At 39.1% G+C, this 17,377-nt stretch overlaps 1 protein-coding gene across 1 annotated transcript; it reads right to left on the reverse strand.

The window, feature by feature from the left end:
- Positions 1 to 413: 413 nt before the first annotated feature.
- Positions 414 to 17,289, reverse strand: LOC146643309 (sialin). The gene is made up of 11 exons (XM_085396260.1): positions 16,789 to 17,289; positions 12,350 to 12,503; positions 11,437 to 11,654; positions 11,109 to 11,342; positions 10,478 to 10,652; positions 10,060 to 10,178; positions 8,155 to 8,316; positions 7,624 to 7,756; positions 6,493 to 6,640; positions 6,211 to 6,301; positions 414 to 5,064 (listed from the first exon to the last, which is right to left on the reverse strand). The coding sequence occupies exons 2-11, from the start codon at positions 12,432 to 12,434 to the stop codon at positions 4,897 to 4,899; spliced, it is 1,533 nt and encodes a 510-aa protein (XP_085252386.1). The 5' UTR covers positions 12,435 to 12,503; positions 16,789 to 17,289; the 3' UTR covers positions 414 to 4,896.
- Between the last annotated feature and the right edge of the window lie 88 nt (positions 17,290 to 17,377).

Genomic DNA, 17,377 nt, shown 5'->3' on the forward strand with positions numbered 1-17,377 from the left:
CCATGTGTGTTGATTTCTCCCTAAGATGGCAAACTGAAACACTCCAAGTTGGTGACTTTTGGAGATTTATTTCCCTGGATGATTGAGAATGCATCAAGATGAAACACAAAAGGAAGTTCACAGCTTTTAGCAGCTCCCCCACCCCCTCATCCACACACCCCCACTCCCCTCCCTCCAGAATTCCCAGCTAACAACCTAATTTACATATGAATGACTAGCCAATTTAGCTTCCACTTGGCTGAAGCTAAAGCCTAGCTAAAAGCCTACCAGCCATTTGGCTGGTGGTGGGTTTTAAAGGTAGAAAGGTAGAAGCCTGGGACTCCTAGTGTTAAAAGAGATTTTAGCTTGAATAACGTGGTATCAATTCATTAAATCCTGAATAGATTTTTAAATATAAACGCCAGTATCTCAGGTTAAAGCTTTCATTTCAACAACCACGAAACAGCTAAAACAGCAAATGGCAGGTAAACAGATTTCACACAAAGACATAAACACAAAGCGTGGACCAGTCCATCAGGACATGGATGGACTGGGATCATTACAGCAAAAGCTGTAATGGTCTACTTGGGAAAATAAGTTTGTTGGGCATTTTTCTTTGCCTTCAGAAAATAATTGTGATTGCTACAGTGTCAGACAGGACATTTGGAGAAAAAAAAAATTGAACAATTATTTCAGTGGCACATGCCGGCACATGCCGAGATATGCTGGCATGTGTTTCCATGTGCCACTGAAATAATCTTTTGCCACCCTAGTTCTGCATATGTGAGTGTTTTTTATTGAAATAAGCTAATGTTATTTTCGACCATATAGTGCTTAAGCCTTGTAATTTCCTCCCGATTTCCCTTCTCCTTTTGTCCTCTGGGGTCAACAATTTTATTCAACTTTTTTCCAACTTACTACCTGACATTTTTCTATGTTTTGGCATGGTAGGACTGACACCAAGGCATGGGTATTAGTGAAGGCAAACTTTCACGAGAACAAAGGCAGGAGGAAGCTCATGTTTATTCCTCTGTACTGGTACATTATAATGATAATAATGGATTGGATTTATATAGCGCTTTTCAAGGCACCCAAAGCGCTTTACAATGCCACTATTCATTCACTCTCGCATTCACACACTGGTGGAGGCAGGTACGGTTGTAGCCACAGCTGCCCTGGGGTAGACTGACAGAAGCGAGGCTACCATATCGCGCCATCGGCCCCTCTGGCCAACACCAGTAGGCGGTAGGGTAAAGTGCATTGACAGATAGTCATGCATCGTCTGTCACTGGGAAGGATAGAAGACCAGATCAGTTTTTCTTCACATTACTGCAAATATTCCTATGTGTCAGCTGACTCTTCCTTCTTGCTTGATTTTTGCCTTCATCATGATTGAAATGAAAGATGTGTATCTTCTATTTCAGTTTCACATTCTGGAAATTCAAGAAACTTCAAGAAGCCCTGTCACTTTCTTTCCAATCTCCTTAGACTACCATGTCCTGGATGCCTGAGAACCTACTTGAACATATTTCAGATTCAAAGTCAAAGTCAAATTTATTTATATAGCACATTTAAAACAGAAAATGTTGATCAAGGTGCTGTACAATTAAGATAATCAAAAGAAATAAAAACATAGGGAGACATGATAAAAGTTAAGAAAAAGAATCATAAAATTAGAAGATTTGAGTAAGAAGTAAGATAAATAAAAGTAATACAAACTCATTCTGATTTAAAAGCCATGGAGTAAATTCTTCCTAATCATCATCTTCATCACTTTCCTTCACTTCATACTCGTCTTCCACTTCTACAGGTGGGAGATGTGGGGGCTTCTTCAGAGAAAGAAGTAGCATGTGGTCTAAATATTGGCAATATTTTCTTATCTTCTAACCCTGGATCCTCCTTTGATTCTTCCTCCTCATTATATTGGAGGACAATATATGCATTGTTTTACTGGTGATATCTTTGCACAATATGGTAAAAAAAAATTAGCCACCATACTTTCTCTGTATGTATTATTGTAGGGTCTACCTTACAATATAAAGCGCCTTGAGGTGACTGTTGTTGTGATTTGGTGCTTTATAAACAAAATTGAATTGAATGTAGAACCCCTGCCTCCTCATTGTGCTGCCTGTTTTATTGTTGTTGTTATGACCATTGTTTGACCCCACACATCAATGATCCAAGATCAAAGATGTTTGAAAGCAGTATGGTGAATGAGGTCTTATTGGCCTTGAGCTTCAAATGGAATAAAGAAATTGTGTTAATGTGTTTGAATGAAGCTGTAATTGGAAGTGTAACAGAATTGAATGACGTATCCACTTTATATTCTTTTCGTAACAATCAAACCAGACACGATAAATTTTGACCCCAGAGGACAACAGGTGTGATTATCAAATGATTCAAAAACAGCATCCTCACTCAATTTTGATATATACTACTCTGTGATAATTTAAATAGTCAAAATAATTCAATGTTTTATTTAAATTTCACTCAAAAATATGATATATACGTTTATGGAAATTAGGCCCTAAATTCCAAAATGAAGAGAAAATTTTGTTGTAATGCACTGGACCGAAGACTAAAGTTGTAACACAGAACTGATTGACAATTTATACCATATGTTTTACATAACAGTCAAATCAGAGGACAGAAGGAGTATGGGAGGACATTACGAGGGTTACATGCCACTCACTTTAATTTTCAGGTAATCCAAGTAAAAACAAAATTATTTTCAAAATAAAAGCACACATTTTCATGACATCACACATTTTTAAAGCACAGAGGAGGTGAATAAATCATCACATCTTTACAATCACAGTGCTCTTTGAAAAACTGCATGATGGTATTTCCTAGATCATATAGAAACAATAATTACTGTAGTTTATAAAAGGAAGCTTCTTACTGTTGAAGCAAACCCATATGATTACAAACACTGCAAATGCTAGCACCCAAAGGTGCTTTAAGTCTTAAAAACAAGTGAAGAAACTCCAATCTAAAATGTAAGGTTTCACGTGTCTTTGGCACTCTTATCAGAATAAAACATCCTGAGTATTCATGTCATTGAAAAGTGCTTCTGTTGGTCCTAATAAACAGTCTGTAGAAGTGGTCAGAAAACTGCAAACAAAGCAGTCAAAGACGAAGCTGTGCGACAAACTAATAAGAGGATCACTTCATGAAAAATCAGTCAGTGTCTCCCACCTGAGCCCCTCAAAATCAGCTGATTTTTATGTCCAATAACTTTCATATCTTTAATGAAACCATGCAAAATTTTATTATAATACTGTGAGTATTTTTTGAGTTACAGGCTCCCAAAGTACACAGGGTGGGTTAAGATTTGGATAATTTTGAGATGACGAGGAAGCCGCACTGAAGGCAGCTTCACAGCAGCTCGATGTTCCTGTCTGAAGCAGTCTCATCCCAAAGGAAACTGACAGAAACTGAACAGGAAAGGTGAAATAACCAGGATGAGAGTTTGAGGCTGTGGTTCCCTGCTTGAAAACGGAGGATCTTTAACTCTGAGTGGGAGGAGAGAGGAGTCCCCAGGCGAGGGAGGATTTTATCCATGAGTGATGGGACGGTGGAGGGTTAGGTGGGCTGACAGATTGGTGAGATGGACTTTGAACATGACTGTTGTGGTGAAGAAAGAGCTGAGCTGGAGGCAAAGCTTTCAGTTTTACCTTTAAAAACATTCTTCAGGACCCAAACTTGCGCATGTCAAAACAACTACAAAGAGCAAGACGTTGTTTCTCTCTTTTAACACAGAAGAAATCTGAGCTAGAAGATGATGCTGGTATCAAAATGTGGGAAAAAATAAAAACTTTCATGAAATATAATTTGTTTAGATCAGCCTCCCGTAAAACATGGTCATATGGTGCTTGAAAGTATACCCAAAATGCAGATATCTCCATTGAATTATAAGAAAACAGGTCAAACATCCAGTGATCATTCTTGTTCCTCTACATCAAAGATATTAAATTGTTGTTTCCTATTGAGCTATGATATAACCCATGACACCGATCCTGAAAAATGTGGATATATCCTGTATGTAGGTTAAAAAGGCTAAAAAATGCTGGAAAAAAAAAATTAAGTGACTTAAAAAGTAGCCCAAAATTTTAACACATCCCTGTGTACTCTGATGGCCTGTAACCCAGAAAATATTCACAGCATGAAGATTCAAAGCTTCATTAAATGTATAAAAGTTATTTTACTTTAAAGAAAAATCACCTGATGGTGGTTTTTTCCCCCCAGATATGTATATTTTATGTGGAGTGACCCTCCTGTTGTGCAAAATATGCATTTTGTTCCAAACTGTACCTTGTTCAAGGTAAAATTAAAAGAAAAACCAAAATAACTTTAAAAAAAAGTGATATGTTTTGGTCTCACCTGAAGTGTCGTAAGTGTCAAACAGGTGCAAAGAAACAAAATCACCCGGAAAATTTTAAACAAAACTCACATACAAACGATTAAAACTTTATCAACAAGAGTAAACGTGTTTCCTGATTATTAAAAGGCAGCACGTGTTCGAATATGTCATCTGCACCAAAACTAATCTTTTCTTAAAAGTAGTGATAACATTCTAACCCTTGAAATTTCACCTCCCAGCGAATTTAAAGGGTTAAAAATGTGCCTAACAGGAAATTTTAAATGCTCCATAAGCTGTAATATAGTTGCTGGAATTACCGTAAAAATAAGTCTATCAGCTCACCTCGTAAACAAGAAGAGCATATTGTAGCTCTGAAGTCATTATTGGTTCATGAAGTGTGAATACTGCATGAAGTCCCTTAATTTATACCTGAATTTACAGATTAAACCTCCAGACACATTCCTCTAAAATCGGAAAACTGTGTAAAACTAGCTAACCGTATATGTGTCTTTAAAGCCTGAGTAAAGGCTCTGCTGCTGATGCATATTTCTGCTTTAATGTGAGATGGACCTGTTCCTCTTCCTCTCAGCTTCAGCTCGCTCCTCCTCAGTGAGGGCCCATGGTTGGAGCTTGCCGCTGCCAAGAAACGTGTAAATGACGGCACCGCCCGCGTTGATCCCAGCGGCAACCCAGAAGACTTTTGCCCAGCCGGCCAGAGTGCGCTGCCAACCAGAGGAGAGGACGATGAATGTTAAACACTGTGAATCTGACAGTGAATTATTGCTGCTTTCAACTATTTTATGATGCCTTCTGTGTATTTTCCACCTTGAAGAAATAAAAATATGAAGATATGATTTTATTATCATTCCTATTTCTGTTGTTTTCACACGTACACTGCAGCCATTAACCTGAGAACTCAAACGTCCAGCAACATCAGCCCGACTTTAACCCTCCTAACATCCACCAGAGCACTAAAGCAGGATTATAGGCTTATCTCGATAACTTCATGATTAAACCTGGGTTTTTAGTCACACAGAGGTACATGATTTTTATGCTGTAGACCTGGAGCAGGTTATGTTTGAGACAAAAAGATCAACCAGTCCTTAGAAAACAGCTCTGTGTATTGGTTTTAAACTTCATAACAATTTTATTTTTTTATATTATATATGATAGATAAAAAGGGCAACTATTTGTAAATTTGGACTTTATATTAATTTGTAAGAAGTCTATGCTTTTGTATTTACTCACTGCTCTCAGAACGTTTACACCACCAGGTGTTAACAGTCTGAGAAAGAGCTGTGATACTGCTCGATATGTTACCTCACAGAGTCTGCATTTTTGCCAGCTTTCCCTGAACTTTATTAATACAGTATTGCACAGAGATTCATATTGTACTTTTAATACTTTGCTGATATGTCTGCATCCGTTTTAGTGATGCAAGTCTGTTTTACATGTTTAACTCCTTCATGTTCTGTAATAAAGTTTTATCCTTATTTGTAAAATTATCACTGTCCATGTTTGTGATTGGTCAGATGCCGCCAACGTCAACCCTTTAATGTGAATTTTTTCATAGCTAGGTTGATAAACCCTGGGTTTAGCGAGATGATAACCACCTTTGTTTATCCTGATTGCCATAGTTAGGATAAATGAATCCAGATAGCATAAATAAGTCCTCCGTATAGTGACCTCGCTTTGTAGTTCAGGGCACAGGTCAAAACAGGTTAGGGTTGGGTTTTATTTTTTTTACTTTGGCATATCAGCTTCTGCTATGAAAGGTTTCCTCACGTTAGGAAGACACAAAATAGCTTAACCCTACTTAAGAAGACTTTGTGCTCTGGTGAGATGATGAATTTAGCCTTTATACTCACATCTTCAGTAAAGTATCCCGTTACGATCGGCGCCACGACCCCCGGGATAGTCCCGAAGGTGTTGGTGATTCCCAGCAGGAATCCTGCATACCTGCAGGAGCAGGAAACAAAGTACCTGTTTGTCACAGTTTCATTTATCCAAGTCTTCATTAGATCTGTGGACTCCGATTATCAATGTATAGTTCACTTAAGTGATTTGCAGCTTTTATGTGTTTCACGTTTTCGGGGTTTAAACTGTTAAGCAGTAAAAACTTAATCAGCTGTTTGGACGACGACACCCACCGAGGAGCGATGTCTATCTGGTTGATGAAGACTCCGGCGGCACTGAACCCTCCCGTTGTCATTGACAGTGTGAGGAAGGTGACGATGAGGATGTGGTCGCAGCCGGCGTAAACCACAGCCACGAGGAAAACCGAGGGCAGAAACAGACCTGCGGAGAGAAGAGACAGCCGTTGGAACAGGAAAAAAATAAAACAGCACCGGGTCAGTTTCTCTCTATATGGGAGAATCTGATCTACTCATGTCCAAATTCTGAGTGAAGTGTTGGTTTTACTGGGAGGAAATTCACTTCAGTGCATGGGCCATATTCATCCCAGACCAGTAAAACCACAGCATACACACACGCATTAAAAAACAAGTACATTATAATCACAGTCACCTGGAGTCCTGCAGGCCTCATACTATCGCTTCACAACAACAAATGCAAACTAAACCACACGGGGGCAGCGTTGCTTCATTAAGTCACTCAAACTTTAATCTGCATTTGTTTGTGTTGAACAGCAACTGTTCCTGTGTCACATGTAAAAACTGCAGACGAAGCTTTGATGAACACAGTTTTTCATCTCGGGGAGGGACCCAGAGACGAATCACATAAAATGATCTCTGTAGTAAAATATTTGTCGAAGTGTTGCAAATGAGCCGAGTTTAGTTTGTGCCGTGTTTCTCATTCTTTCTGGATGTTTGTAATTCCAATGCCTTGGCTTAAAGTGGGATTTTGCTGGCAGAGGAACACTAAGATCCAGCAAACTTATTAGTCTCAAAATAACTCCCAAATCAGCTGACTGCTGCTGCTGACTCTAAGGCTTTCTGCTCTTTGTGAATTCAGCTGCATCCTACATTCTAGGAGGATTTCATGAGTCATCATAGCAGGAATCCAGCATGAAGACAGAGGACAACCTTTTGTGACAGTGTTTTCATATCAAGGTTAAACCAGCAGTGCAGGAATCCTGACTCCTTTCTAACCAGGCGGGGCCAGAAAATTCACACAATTCTTTACAAGTGGATGTAACACTCTCTTAAAAGTCAAGACTTTAACCTGAGAGACTAACTTCCTGCTTTACCTTCTGAGTATGCAAACACCTATATGTATGTAAGCCTGCACACAGATGAAATGAGCACTCAAGTTTTATTTACCTACAAACGTGAAGATTTTGCGAACGACAGTGACGCTGAACACTCGCCGCTCGATGAGGGCGTCCGCCATGACTCCAGACAGCCACGCCATCAACCAGCTGCCCAGGTACGGCAGAGAGGACAGGAAGCCGTTCTGATACAGACACACAGACAGATGTTCAGACTTTGTCCCAACACAAAAATACAGAAATATAAACACTGACATCAGGAAAGTGTAGAGCTGATGCTGTAGTTTCAGATTTTGGGACTTTCACTTGATTTCCTCTCTGACATCTCCACATTTTTGGATAAAGCTACACGTTTACTATCCAACAGTGTTTCAATTCTTCTATTTTTTACTTTTTTTTTTTACAATTAAGAGAAAAAAGAAGCAGAGGTCAAAGATAGAACAAAGTCCTTGTAATCTATCATAACATTAAAACTGAAATTTCACATCCAAGTTTTACTTGGGTGAGTCTCATGTGTCTCTACTCTGATCTCAAACATCTGAAGCGCTTCGGTAAACATGAAACAAGTGAAGGGAAATCTCACCGACTGCAGGTCGAAATGCAGGATGACGTCCATGTAGGTGGGCAGGGATGTGAGCAGGGTGTAGTAGGCCCAGTTCGAGCACATCTGGGTGACGATGATGGCCCACAGTTGGACAGACAGCGCCATGTGCAGCAAAGGCAAGGACCAGCTATGACCTGTACCCTGAAGCATCGGTTCAGGTTAGAGAAAAATCATAACAATGTACTGAAATAATACAATTTAAGAACTTTGCAGTAGAATCTGACTGATATAGGGTTTTTCAGACCGATACTGATGCAGATATTTGACGATTTAAAAGCCAGTATGTCAGCCAATACTTTTTCATTTCAGACATATGAAACACAAACAGATTTACCCGAAGTTTGAGCAGAAGTTTATTTACTTGTTTACGCTCAGGTTGGATCAGCTGGCTGCATTTATGATGTTCCCATTGTTGCAAATGGGTGTCTTCTGGTGGACAAACCATGCAACATCAACACTCATAACATGCCTGAAGAGTGTTTCTGCTTACTTTTTCATTTTCATTTATCATCTGCCAAAATAACTAATGCTGGATTCTACTCTGCAGCAATAAAAACATAATCATAGACAGAACATCTGTAGGGTTAAGAAGGATTTTCTGTTTTAAGTTATTATAGGTAAAAAAACAACAACTAGTGACATACTGGTGAGATAGTGGTCCCCCTCAGCCTCCTAGTAGATAGACTTATGTCATCAATTTCAAAATCCTAGGTGACTTCCTTCTAGAATTATCACATACAGATGATTTTCAGATAACCTGACCTCTGACCTCAAACCTTGAGGTCTACATTCTTAGCAGATACACCCATGGAGACTTGGGTGTCCACGTCACCTGTCCGTGGACAATGATGACCATACTCCATGAGCCTTTTATGGCTGAGGGGTAAAAAACCAAACCACCCCCTCAAAAACTGTACAAAACAGCATAAAAATATGCAGAAAATGTCTTTGATTTCAATCTTTATTAGTTTAATCTATATTTATTAGTTTGGTCAAACTGAGCTGAGAGGGATTTATTTTTCACCAACACCTGAATGTCTATGTGACGGTTTGTCTGCAGTTGTTTGTACTTTAAAACCAAATCTGAACTTGTTAAGCCCTTAAAACCAAGTTTACCACAATACTTGTCCATCAGTGCGATTCCCCCTCCCCCTCCTCCGAAACCTTTTCAAACAATAAAATCTAAACTGAAACGAAACCTATTGAAGAAGATCAAACTATAATATATTTGGATCGAAAATATATTTGGATATAAAACCAACTGAGACAAAAGGTCAGCTGCGGGGAAGAGAGAGTAAGAAAAGGCAGAGCAGTAAGAGAAATGGAAACAGGAAGTCAGATAAAGGAAGTGATGAGTCACTCTTCACTGCAGGTAGAAAAGAATACACAACATAGGAGCAGGTGAGGGACAATTTTGAACAGCAACGGAAAGCAATGTCATTTGTATATACACTACCACAAAAAACATTTGCAAATGTTTTCAAATCTCTTTTTGGGGTTAAAAAAAAAAACTGCTGTTGGTATTTACTAAAGATGCCCAGTTAATCTAACAACTAAAAGGCAGGACTGAGGTCATGTGTTGCCTGTGAATCTGCAGGAGTTTCCTTATACGGGGTCACAGAGCAGTGCTTCTCAAAGCAAGGACCCTATATAGAGCACAAAATAATAAAAAAGCAGATGAGGACCAACAAAACAAACAAAAACAACAGTCGCATGGAGTCTGAAACTTTATGTATAAAATAGATTTACACAAATAGCTCCAGATAAATATAAGGAGTATAAAAGATACGAAGGATTTGCTTGGTCAGATTATAACAGGGTTCCCTGACAGAGACACACACGAGGATCAATGTAAATAAATATCTGTTAATGTTTCACTCGTACCTGTGGTCCCACGGTTTTAATTATGTAATCTCGCTCCTCTTTGCTGATTCGGCGATGGTTGCGAGGGTCATCTGACACAAAGATAAACCAAAAGACTGCCCAGAGGCAACCAGCACCGCCTGGAAGAGGAGGTGAATGATTGAAAGAATCAGCAGATTTGGCAGTGAAAGCAAAGAGCTAAACAGTGATTGTCTTCAAGGCCAAGTCAGAGGAAAAGTAATGTTACTGTTGTCATAAACCAAAGAGGAATAAGCTAAAATGTAAAATTGTGTGTACCAAAGATAGACTGGCATCACTGTACATTAAAACAAGACTTCTGTGTAGCCTCAATAATACACAAATTGCTCTAAACAGTTTTTTGTTGTTCAGATGTAGTAAAAAAATGGCTTGTGGTGGCACCAGTGTGTGTTCCCCTCACCACAGATGTAGAAGACAGTGGGCCAGCCCAGCATCTGGCAGATGTAGCCAGTGAGCGGCAGGGCCACAAAGGCGCCAAAGCTGCCCCCAGATGCCGACATGGCTATCAGGCGAGAGCGCTCCAGAGGAGGAGCCCACCTAGCCCATATCGCCATCATAGCCGGGTACGTCACACCCTAGAGATGCACACAGAGACAATGTAAAGAAAATAATCTGACCACTGTTATAGAAGCTTTTTACGTTGGCAACTACAAGCACCTGGAGTCATTCTTGATGTAGGTGTAAAAAGGTTAAACCAAAAAGTGTACCAATGGTTTTTCTTCTCATTACATTTTTGGCAGTCATTCACAGCTGATCACGCTGGCAGAGCGAGGCCTGTATCACCGATAGGAGCAGACGCAGGACTCCTCATACCACAACTTATTAAACCCCTCATTTGGATTTTTATTCTCTGAGATCTTGAGTTTTCCTATTATTTTCTTACCTTTCAAAGATTTTTGTTCAAGTAATAATTTATTTATTTAATCAATCCATCTTAGTATAAATACGGTTACCACAGATGGGTGTTCAAAGCTTAAACGAACCTGTCAAAGAAATAAAGAAAAACATGTCTGGTCTCCCCCCTGTCGTACCTCTCCGAAGCCCTCCAGAGCTCGCAGTGCAAACAGCCAGTACGACCCCCATTTGGCAGCGAGAGGGGTGAGCAGAGTGAGGGCAGCCGTGCCCAGCACACCCAAACCCAGGAAAAACTTCCCCCCGTAGTGACCGGCCAGGTAGCCGCCCGGGATCTGCGTGCACAGGTAGCCGAAGAAGAAAGCCCCGAGCAGCCAGCCCTGAGTCTTAGAGTCCCAGTTGTAGTGAGGGACCTGGGGAAAGAGGTCACAGAGAGGAGGCGTCACAGAAAATAAAGCGCGAGGAGAGATCTTGATGGCGGCTCTTTCAATGCTCTTGCGGCGTTACCCCGGCAGGCTGCTGGAAATTATTGCTAGTGTTCTCGCGTCCTGATGGTGGTGGACAGGCGTTGGTGACGGAGTGGTTTCCGTCTGGATCTGGGTCGGTGCTGTTCACCATGGCTACCATGGCGACGCTGAGGTTGACACGGAGACCGTAGACCACAGTGAAGCCGAGGAACATCAGGAAGGCGAGGTTGAAGCGGGCCGAGCAGCACCGAGGAGGAACTGATCACACACAGAGAAATAAATAGTGTATTTTTTTTAAAGAGCCTTAAATTTGGCAGATCGCCTCTTTTAGGTAATTTTCCCACGCACGTTTGAGCCGCTTCAAATACAGGCACTACTTTCAGATACCGCCCTAGAAGAGCTGCTTCCATACTCACACCACAATGTGAAAGCATGATATTGCTTCCAGTCATCAGTACTAGTACCCTGGAGTTTCTGTTTTTTGATCATTCACTGGAGAAAAAAAACATAACAAAAAAATCCACAAAGAGCATTTTGGGTAAACTTTGAAGGCTTTGTAAATAAGCTGAATAGATAAATAATTTTCTTGACCTTATAACAAACATTTCTCTTTAAACATTGCAGATTTTTCCCGTAACAAGCCAAAAAACCTGGCCTCTAAGCATCACCAAGATCGTTTATATCTTTACAGCGGCATGTGATTCCATGTCTGCTGCCTCATTGAGGTCTTATATGACAGGTGATCTTTAATGCTGATGTGTGCACTGAAGAACTGAAAACCATCGCTACAAAACAACAAAAGTAACAGCTTCACTTTTGTAGTCATGTTCAAAATTAGATCCAAACACTTCAGTGATACCAAAAGCTCAACCTGCTGCATGTTCAGCTTATTTTTTCAAAGCAGATTCAATATTTCTGGTAAAGATTAACATGTAAAAAAATGTTTTCCTCACTTTCATCACTCCCGATGAGAGGTTCGGTGTCCTCACTCTCATCGGAAGCGGCTGAGTTGATGGAGCAGCCATCGGGTGGCGGCATGGCAGGCGGCTGGATCCAGGAAAATATTCAGACTGTGTCGATGTCAGTGAACCATGGTGCCCGGGACGTCTGCAAAGGCAAGATCAACTTATTAAACCACAACAAAGAGGATGTGGGACAAACACATGACAAATGCCATGGCGTGCTGACAGGCAGCAGGTTTGGACACTGTAACATGCTGACCCACACACGCTCGCACACACACACACACACAAACACACACAGAGTGGCTCTTCCACTTCCAAAATACTTCCACATGTCTGAACTTATTAAGTTACTGATGCCCGAATTGGCTCTGATGGAGATGATGATGCTGACGATGAAGCTCAGAGAGCGTTCACACTAACACAGCAGTTATTGTTGCTGTTATTTCAGCTGCTCTTTGTTATAAATTTAAGCTTTTTGGGAACTGAGAACACAACCCACAACCTCAGGCTGACACACATCTGTTTTCACAGGTACAAACGTGGTTTTAAACAGGTTTTGTGTGACCAAAGATCAGATTAAGAGTTAGAAAATACAGACATATTAAGAGAGACAATTAATAATTAATATCAATTATCTTTAATTGATATTAGTTGGATGTAATGGAGGGAGTTATTCTAATGTAATATAATATATCATTTTATATTTGTTCCTTAATTATTTTCAAATTGTTCATAAGTTTTTTAAAAAATTTTAAATATCTATTTAATTTTATATTTATGTTAAATTTTATTTGTTTATTTTTTTCCAAATTCATTTTTCTTATTGTATTTCATTTTTTTCCTAAATCTTCCGATTGTGCTTATACACCCTTTTAAATGTTGTTTTTATTTCTTTATAATTGTATTTAATTTCTCTGTAGCTTCCTCTTTTACAAAACAAATATTATTAAATTATCAGCTGGTCCATCATCGGTGACGCACTTTGAATTGAACCACAAATAAAGTTTGATTGATTTCATTAAATCGTGGTTACCAAAGTCAGTGTATGTCTGAAAATTAACACAACAGCTATTAGCCAAAACATTAAAAACACCAATAGGTTGAAGTGATAGATCGACAGTTTTTAAATACAATAATATTCTGCTGGGAAATACAGATGCAGAGGTTTCTTTGACATTGCAATATTGTTCCAAACACCGTGTTGGACGGGAGAGGAAAATTCATAATTCAACGCTGCAAAAACTGCTGAAGAACTTTAACGATGCCAATCTAATCAAGAATCCTTCAAATGCGCTGGAAAAATCCGGACCCATGGATAAATATAATAATTTTAATAATAATCAATGTTCAGTCTGTCTGAAATAAACATGAAATAAACATGAAATAAATGTGGATCATCGTGGATAATACAACACAGAAAAGCTGCAAAATGAGACTATAAAGATTAGATCTAAAGCAGAATGGAAAACACTGACAGTTGACTTTGTGGTAAGGTAAATATATTTGCTGGTGTATGTTTGTTATGAGAGAAGATGACCTGAAGTGACTTTTAGTTCCTGCTTAGTTCCTGCATTTCGATCCTGCTCCTTACAGCAAGTTTTTAAAAGGCTCTGCAGAAAAGATGACGTTTTTATAAAACCGTCATCTCTTTCGAAGTCATTTTGTTTCTGTCTGTTAAGTTTAAAGACATAATGAAGAGGTAAAATATAAAATCGGGACAAATGATGAAAACGTTTCAAAATAAGAGGAAAACTGCAGAAGATTGTGGAGCTGTGCCAATTAGCCGATCAACAGATGAAGCATTTGCTTTTCTTTCTTTTGACCAACACACAGATTTAGCTGTTTTCCTTCTCACTGTTTTTGTTACAAATAAAAGTTTATCTCTATCAGTGAAACTCCAAAACAATTCCTGTTACTTCCTCACATCCTCTTTCTGGGGAACGGCTTCCTAAATATCATGACTTTAATTATTTATGTGACACATCATAGTAAATCTTAATTTACTTGAATTTTAGACTGTTGGAGTTTTGGTGGGGGATTTCTTAAAACTTTTAATATCCAGAGTAGAAGAGTGAAAGTCTGGTAGACTGCAATAAGAGCCATTTATTATGAGTTTAGTTAATCATCTCTGCATCTCAGTAGAGTCAAGTTCATATATTTTGTGACTCTGATGCTCATCCAGCAGCCTTTAGACACATGAGACTGAACTTTAAATGTGTTTAAACACCCACACGACCCAATCGAAACCCTGTAGTTAAGCTAACTACAGAGTTTTATAAGACAAAGAGGTCAAGATGTTCTCACATAAGAAGTGAAACTTGGTGTCATGACAGTGGCCTCTCTTATCTCATCAATGAACGCTTGTAATCACTGTGAATAAGCCTTTGAACCACAGCTGCTGTCTGGCACACTTGGCTGAGATGATTAGGAGTTCACCTGGTCAGTCAGTCTGTGTGTTTTAGTCCCAAACTGTGACTCAGATGAACATGTCCTAGATTTCAAAGCTTCAAAGACGCTGGACTGGACTTTAACAGAGTATAAGTTTGTGAGAGGTTTTCCATCAGTGGTTACTTTCTCCAGGTTGTTTTTTGATTATCCACTTTTTGGGTAAAAAAAAAAAGGGAGACATCGCCATTAATTTGTCCTTAACTTGAGGTCATCCCCTCAGTGTTTTGAAAATAGATCTACAGTTTATGGTGCAAAAAGGTACAGTGAAAAAATAAAAAGTATTTATTGTTGCCTACAGTTTTGGTTCTGATGTCATGGTCATTTGACTTCGAGCATCCTGTTCCCATTTTTTGTGAACGTCCTGGTGAAATGTCATTACTTTTTGGGTTCTATTTCAGTTTTATTTTAGTCTCTCACATTGTTTCCACTGTCTCTACATCCAGTGTGAGTCTGCTCATCTCTCTGCTTTGTTTCTGCCTTTCAGTTGTTTCCTGTTTTACTTTGATAGTGTCAGGTTTTCTCTTCTGTTTTGCTCTGGTGTTTGCTGTCATGTGTGCTGTGATTTCCTCGTCCTCCTGTGTTTCCCCAGCACCTTGTGGGTGTTTTTGGATTAATCTTTGCCCCCCCTGTTTTCCACTTCCACTTTGGATCCAGCTACAGCCTGACATGTTTCTTTAATAACAATAATTTATGCAAATAATCAGTCATTAAATCTGCAAAGAGTTTAATATTTTTTAAATGTAAGAAGTTTTTTCCTCTTTGATTTACTTTAAATTTGCCATGTCACTCTGAGAAGTATGCGAACTTGAATAGCCAGCTGTGTGGAAAAACACCTGAGACTCTCACTGAGTAATGACACTTAAAGTCTGTACTTTTTTATAGGCTCACCTTTTTGTTGTAATGCACCGTGAACTTTCCAGATTTGTATTTTCAAACTTATGGTTACCACACACACAGAAAAAGAACTAAAACAAAATAAAAAAAATAACCCTGAGAGAAAGTGAGCCCAATCAGGATAAGAATATTAGAAAATATCCACAATTAATATGACCTTTAAACAGGTACTTTAATCTGATTATTATCAGTTATCCTCAGATGGCTCCCACAATGTGTATTCTGTTAATCCATTTAAGAGTTTTGTATGACAAAACTTAGATTATTGCCTTTACCATGTGATTCGTGCACTCCGAGTGAGCGTGTGTGCAAATGTGTGTGTGTGAGAGTCTATCATGATCCTCAGAGCACATGTCACCTCTTCAGGAATAGTAAACATATTATTACACTGACTTTTTCTGCTGCTTAGTTTAGAGGGAACTGGGTTTGAAAAGGTAAAGACGGATAACCAGATCTCAAATGTTCATATGCATAACTTTATGTAAATCCACACAGCTTCGAGGTTTGGCAGATTATATTCCACCAGCTTCCCATCCATAACTGGAAGTTTAAGTTTGTTTTTATGTTATTGTGTGATGGACTGTGTAGTCCAACGTGATGCTGAATAAGTCTTATTATCAGCACTGGTAGAGAAAGATAAAACCTCTTAAAGCATTTACATAAACTTTTGGGGACCGCCTACTACAGAACTTGTTGTCGTTTTAACGAGTTTTTTTTATTTTATTTATATATAACTCAATATAAATCCAACTAAATAATATTTAGAAACAGCATCTGTTCATCCTTCAGTAAATGTAACATGAATATCATTAAATATTTTAGGAAACGGAGCTAAATCAACTCATCTTTCCCACACTGAGACACACCACAGCATGGTGTAATATGTCTAAATAACGTAACTGTAACTCTATATCAACATTCAGACACATTAAATAAGTGTTAATATACTTAAACGTTTCCAATTAAAGCTAGAACTAGCTGTTAAATGCCCTAGCCAGGAAATGTTTGTTAACAGCTCAGCTACAATGTGTCACTGATTAACCGGATATCGATCAAAAGCAGCTTACCTTGTTATATCAGCTTACCTTGTTATTATAAACTCTTATTCCATAGGGTTTATTGGAGGTAGAAGCACAGGAGGCTTAACACTTGACACTTGTCATCTTGAAGCCGGCGAAACAATAGAAACTCCTTTCCGTGCTGATGTTTTTACACCCAAGTCATGTGAGCCCCGGGAAGGGGCCGATCGATGGAAAAACCTCGCCTAGTTTTAGACTATCCAATGACTGCAGCTCATATGTTTTATAAATCGGACGTTGCGCTGGTAGCGCGCTTCCGTGAAGGCTTGCGTTCGCCTTTCTGTGTTGCCAGATAGGGGTGGCAGCAGCGAGGCCAAGCCATTTAAATATAGAAACTAAATTACACACAAAAAAGCAGAGAAGTTGCACGTATTTATTTGTTAGTTTAATTTGACTTTTTCTTCCTGAGGGTGACAATATCTCTCAAGAGCACCGTGAATATGCCAGTGTAGAAACCCGGGAAAAAAGACTTCGACAGTGAATTATGACATTTTTACGATACCTTCGGTATCAGAGCAATCCATTACTCGATTTTAGAGCACCCAGTAGTACATGGCAAACAGGAGCTCCTAACACAAAATTCGGCTTGCTTTAT

The sequence above is a fragment of the Rhamphochromis longiceps genome, linkage group LG22 (assembly GCF_057381845.1).
Source record: "Rhamphochromis longiceps isolate RC_006_pf linkage group LG22, R_longiceps_female_GT1.1, whole genome shotgun sequence".
NCBI lineage: Eukaryota > Metazoa > Chordata > Actinopteri > Cichliformes > Cichlidae > Rhamphochromis > Rhamphochromis longiceps.

What these genes read in the sequence shown, in the direction of transcription:
- LOC146643309 (XM_085396260.1), bottom strand. Translation starts at nt 12,434, where the DNA reads ATGCCGCCACCCGATGGCTGCTCCATCAACTCAGCCGCTTCCGATGAG. An exon ending in CACTGTCTTCTACATCTGTG is followed by an intron (nt 10,179 to 10,477) that starts GTGAGGGGAACA and finishes CTCCTCTTCCAG; the next exon opens with GCGGTGCTGGTTGCCTCTGG. An exon ending in CGGGATACTTTACTGAAGAT is followed by an intron (nt 5,065 to 6,210) that starts GTGAGTATAAAG and finishes TCTGGTTGGCAG; the next exon opens with CGCACTCTGGCCGGCTGGGC.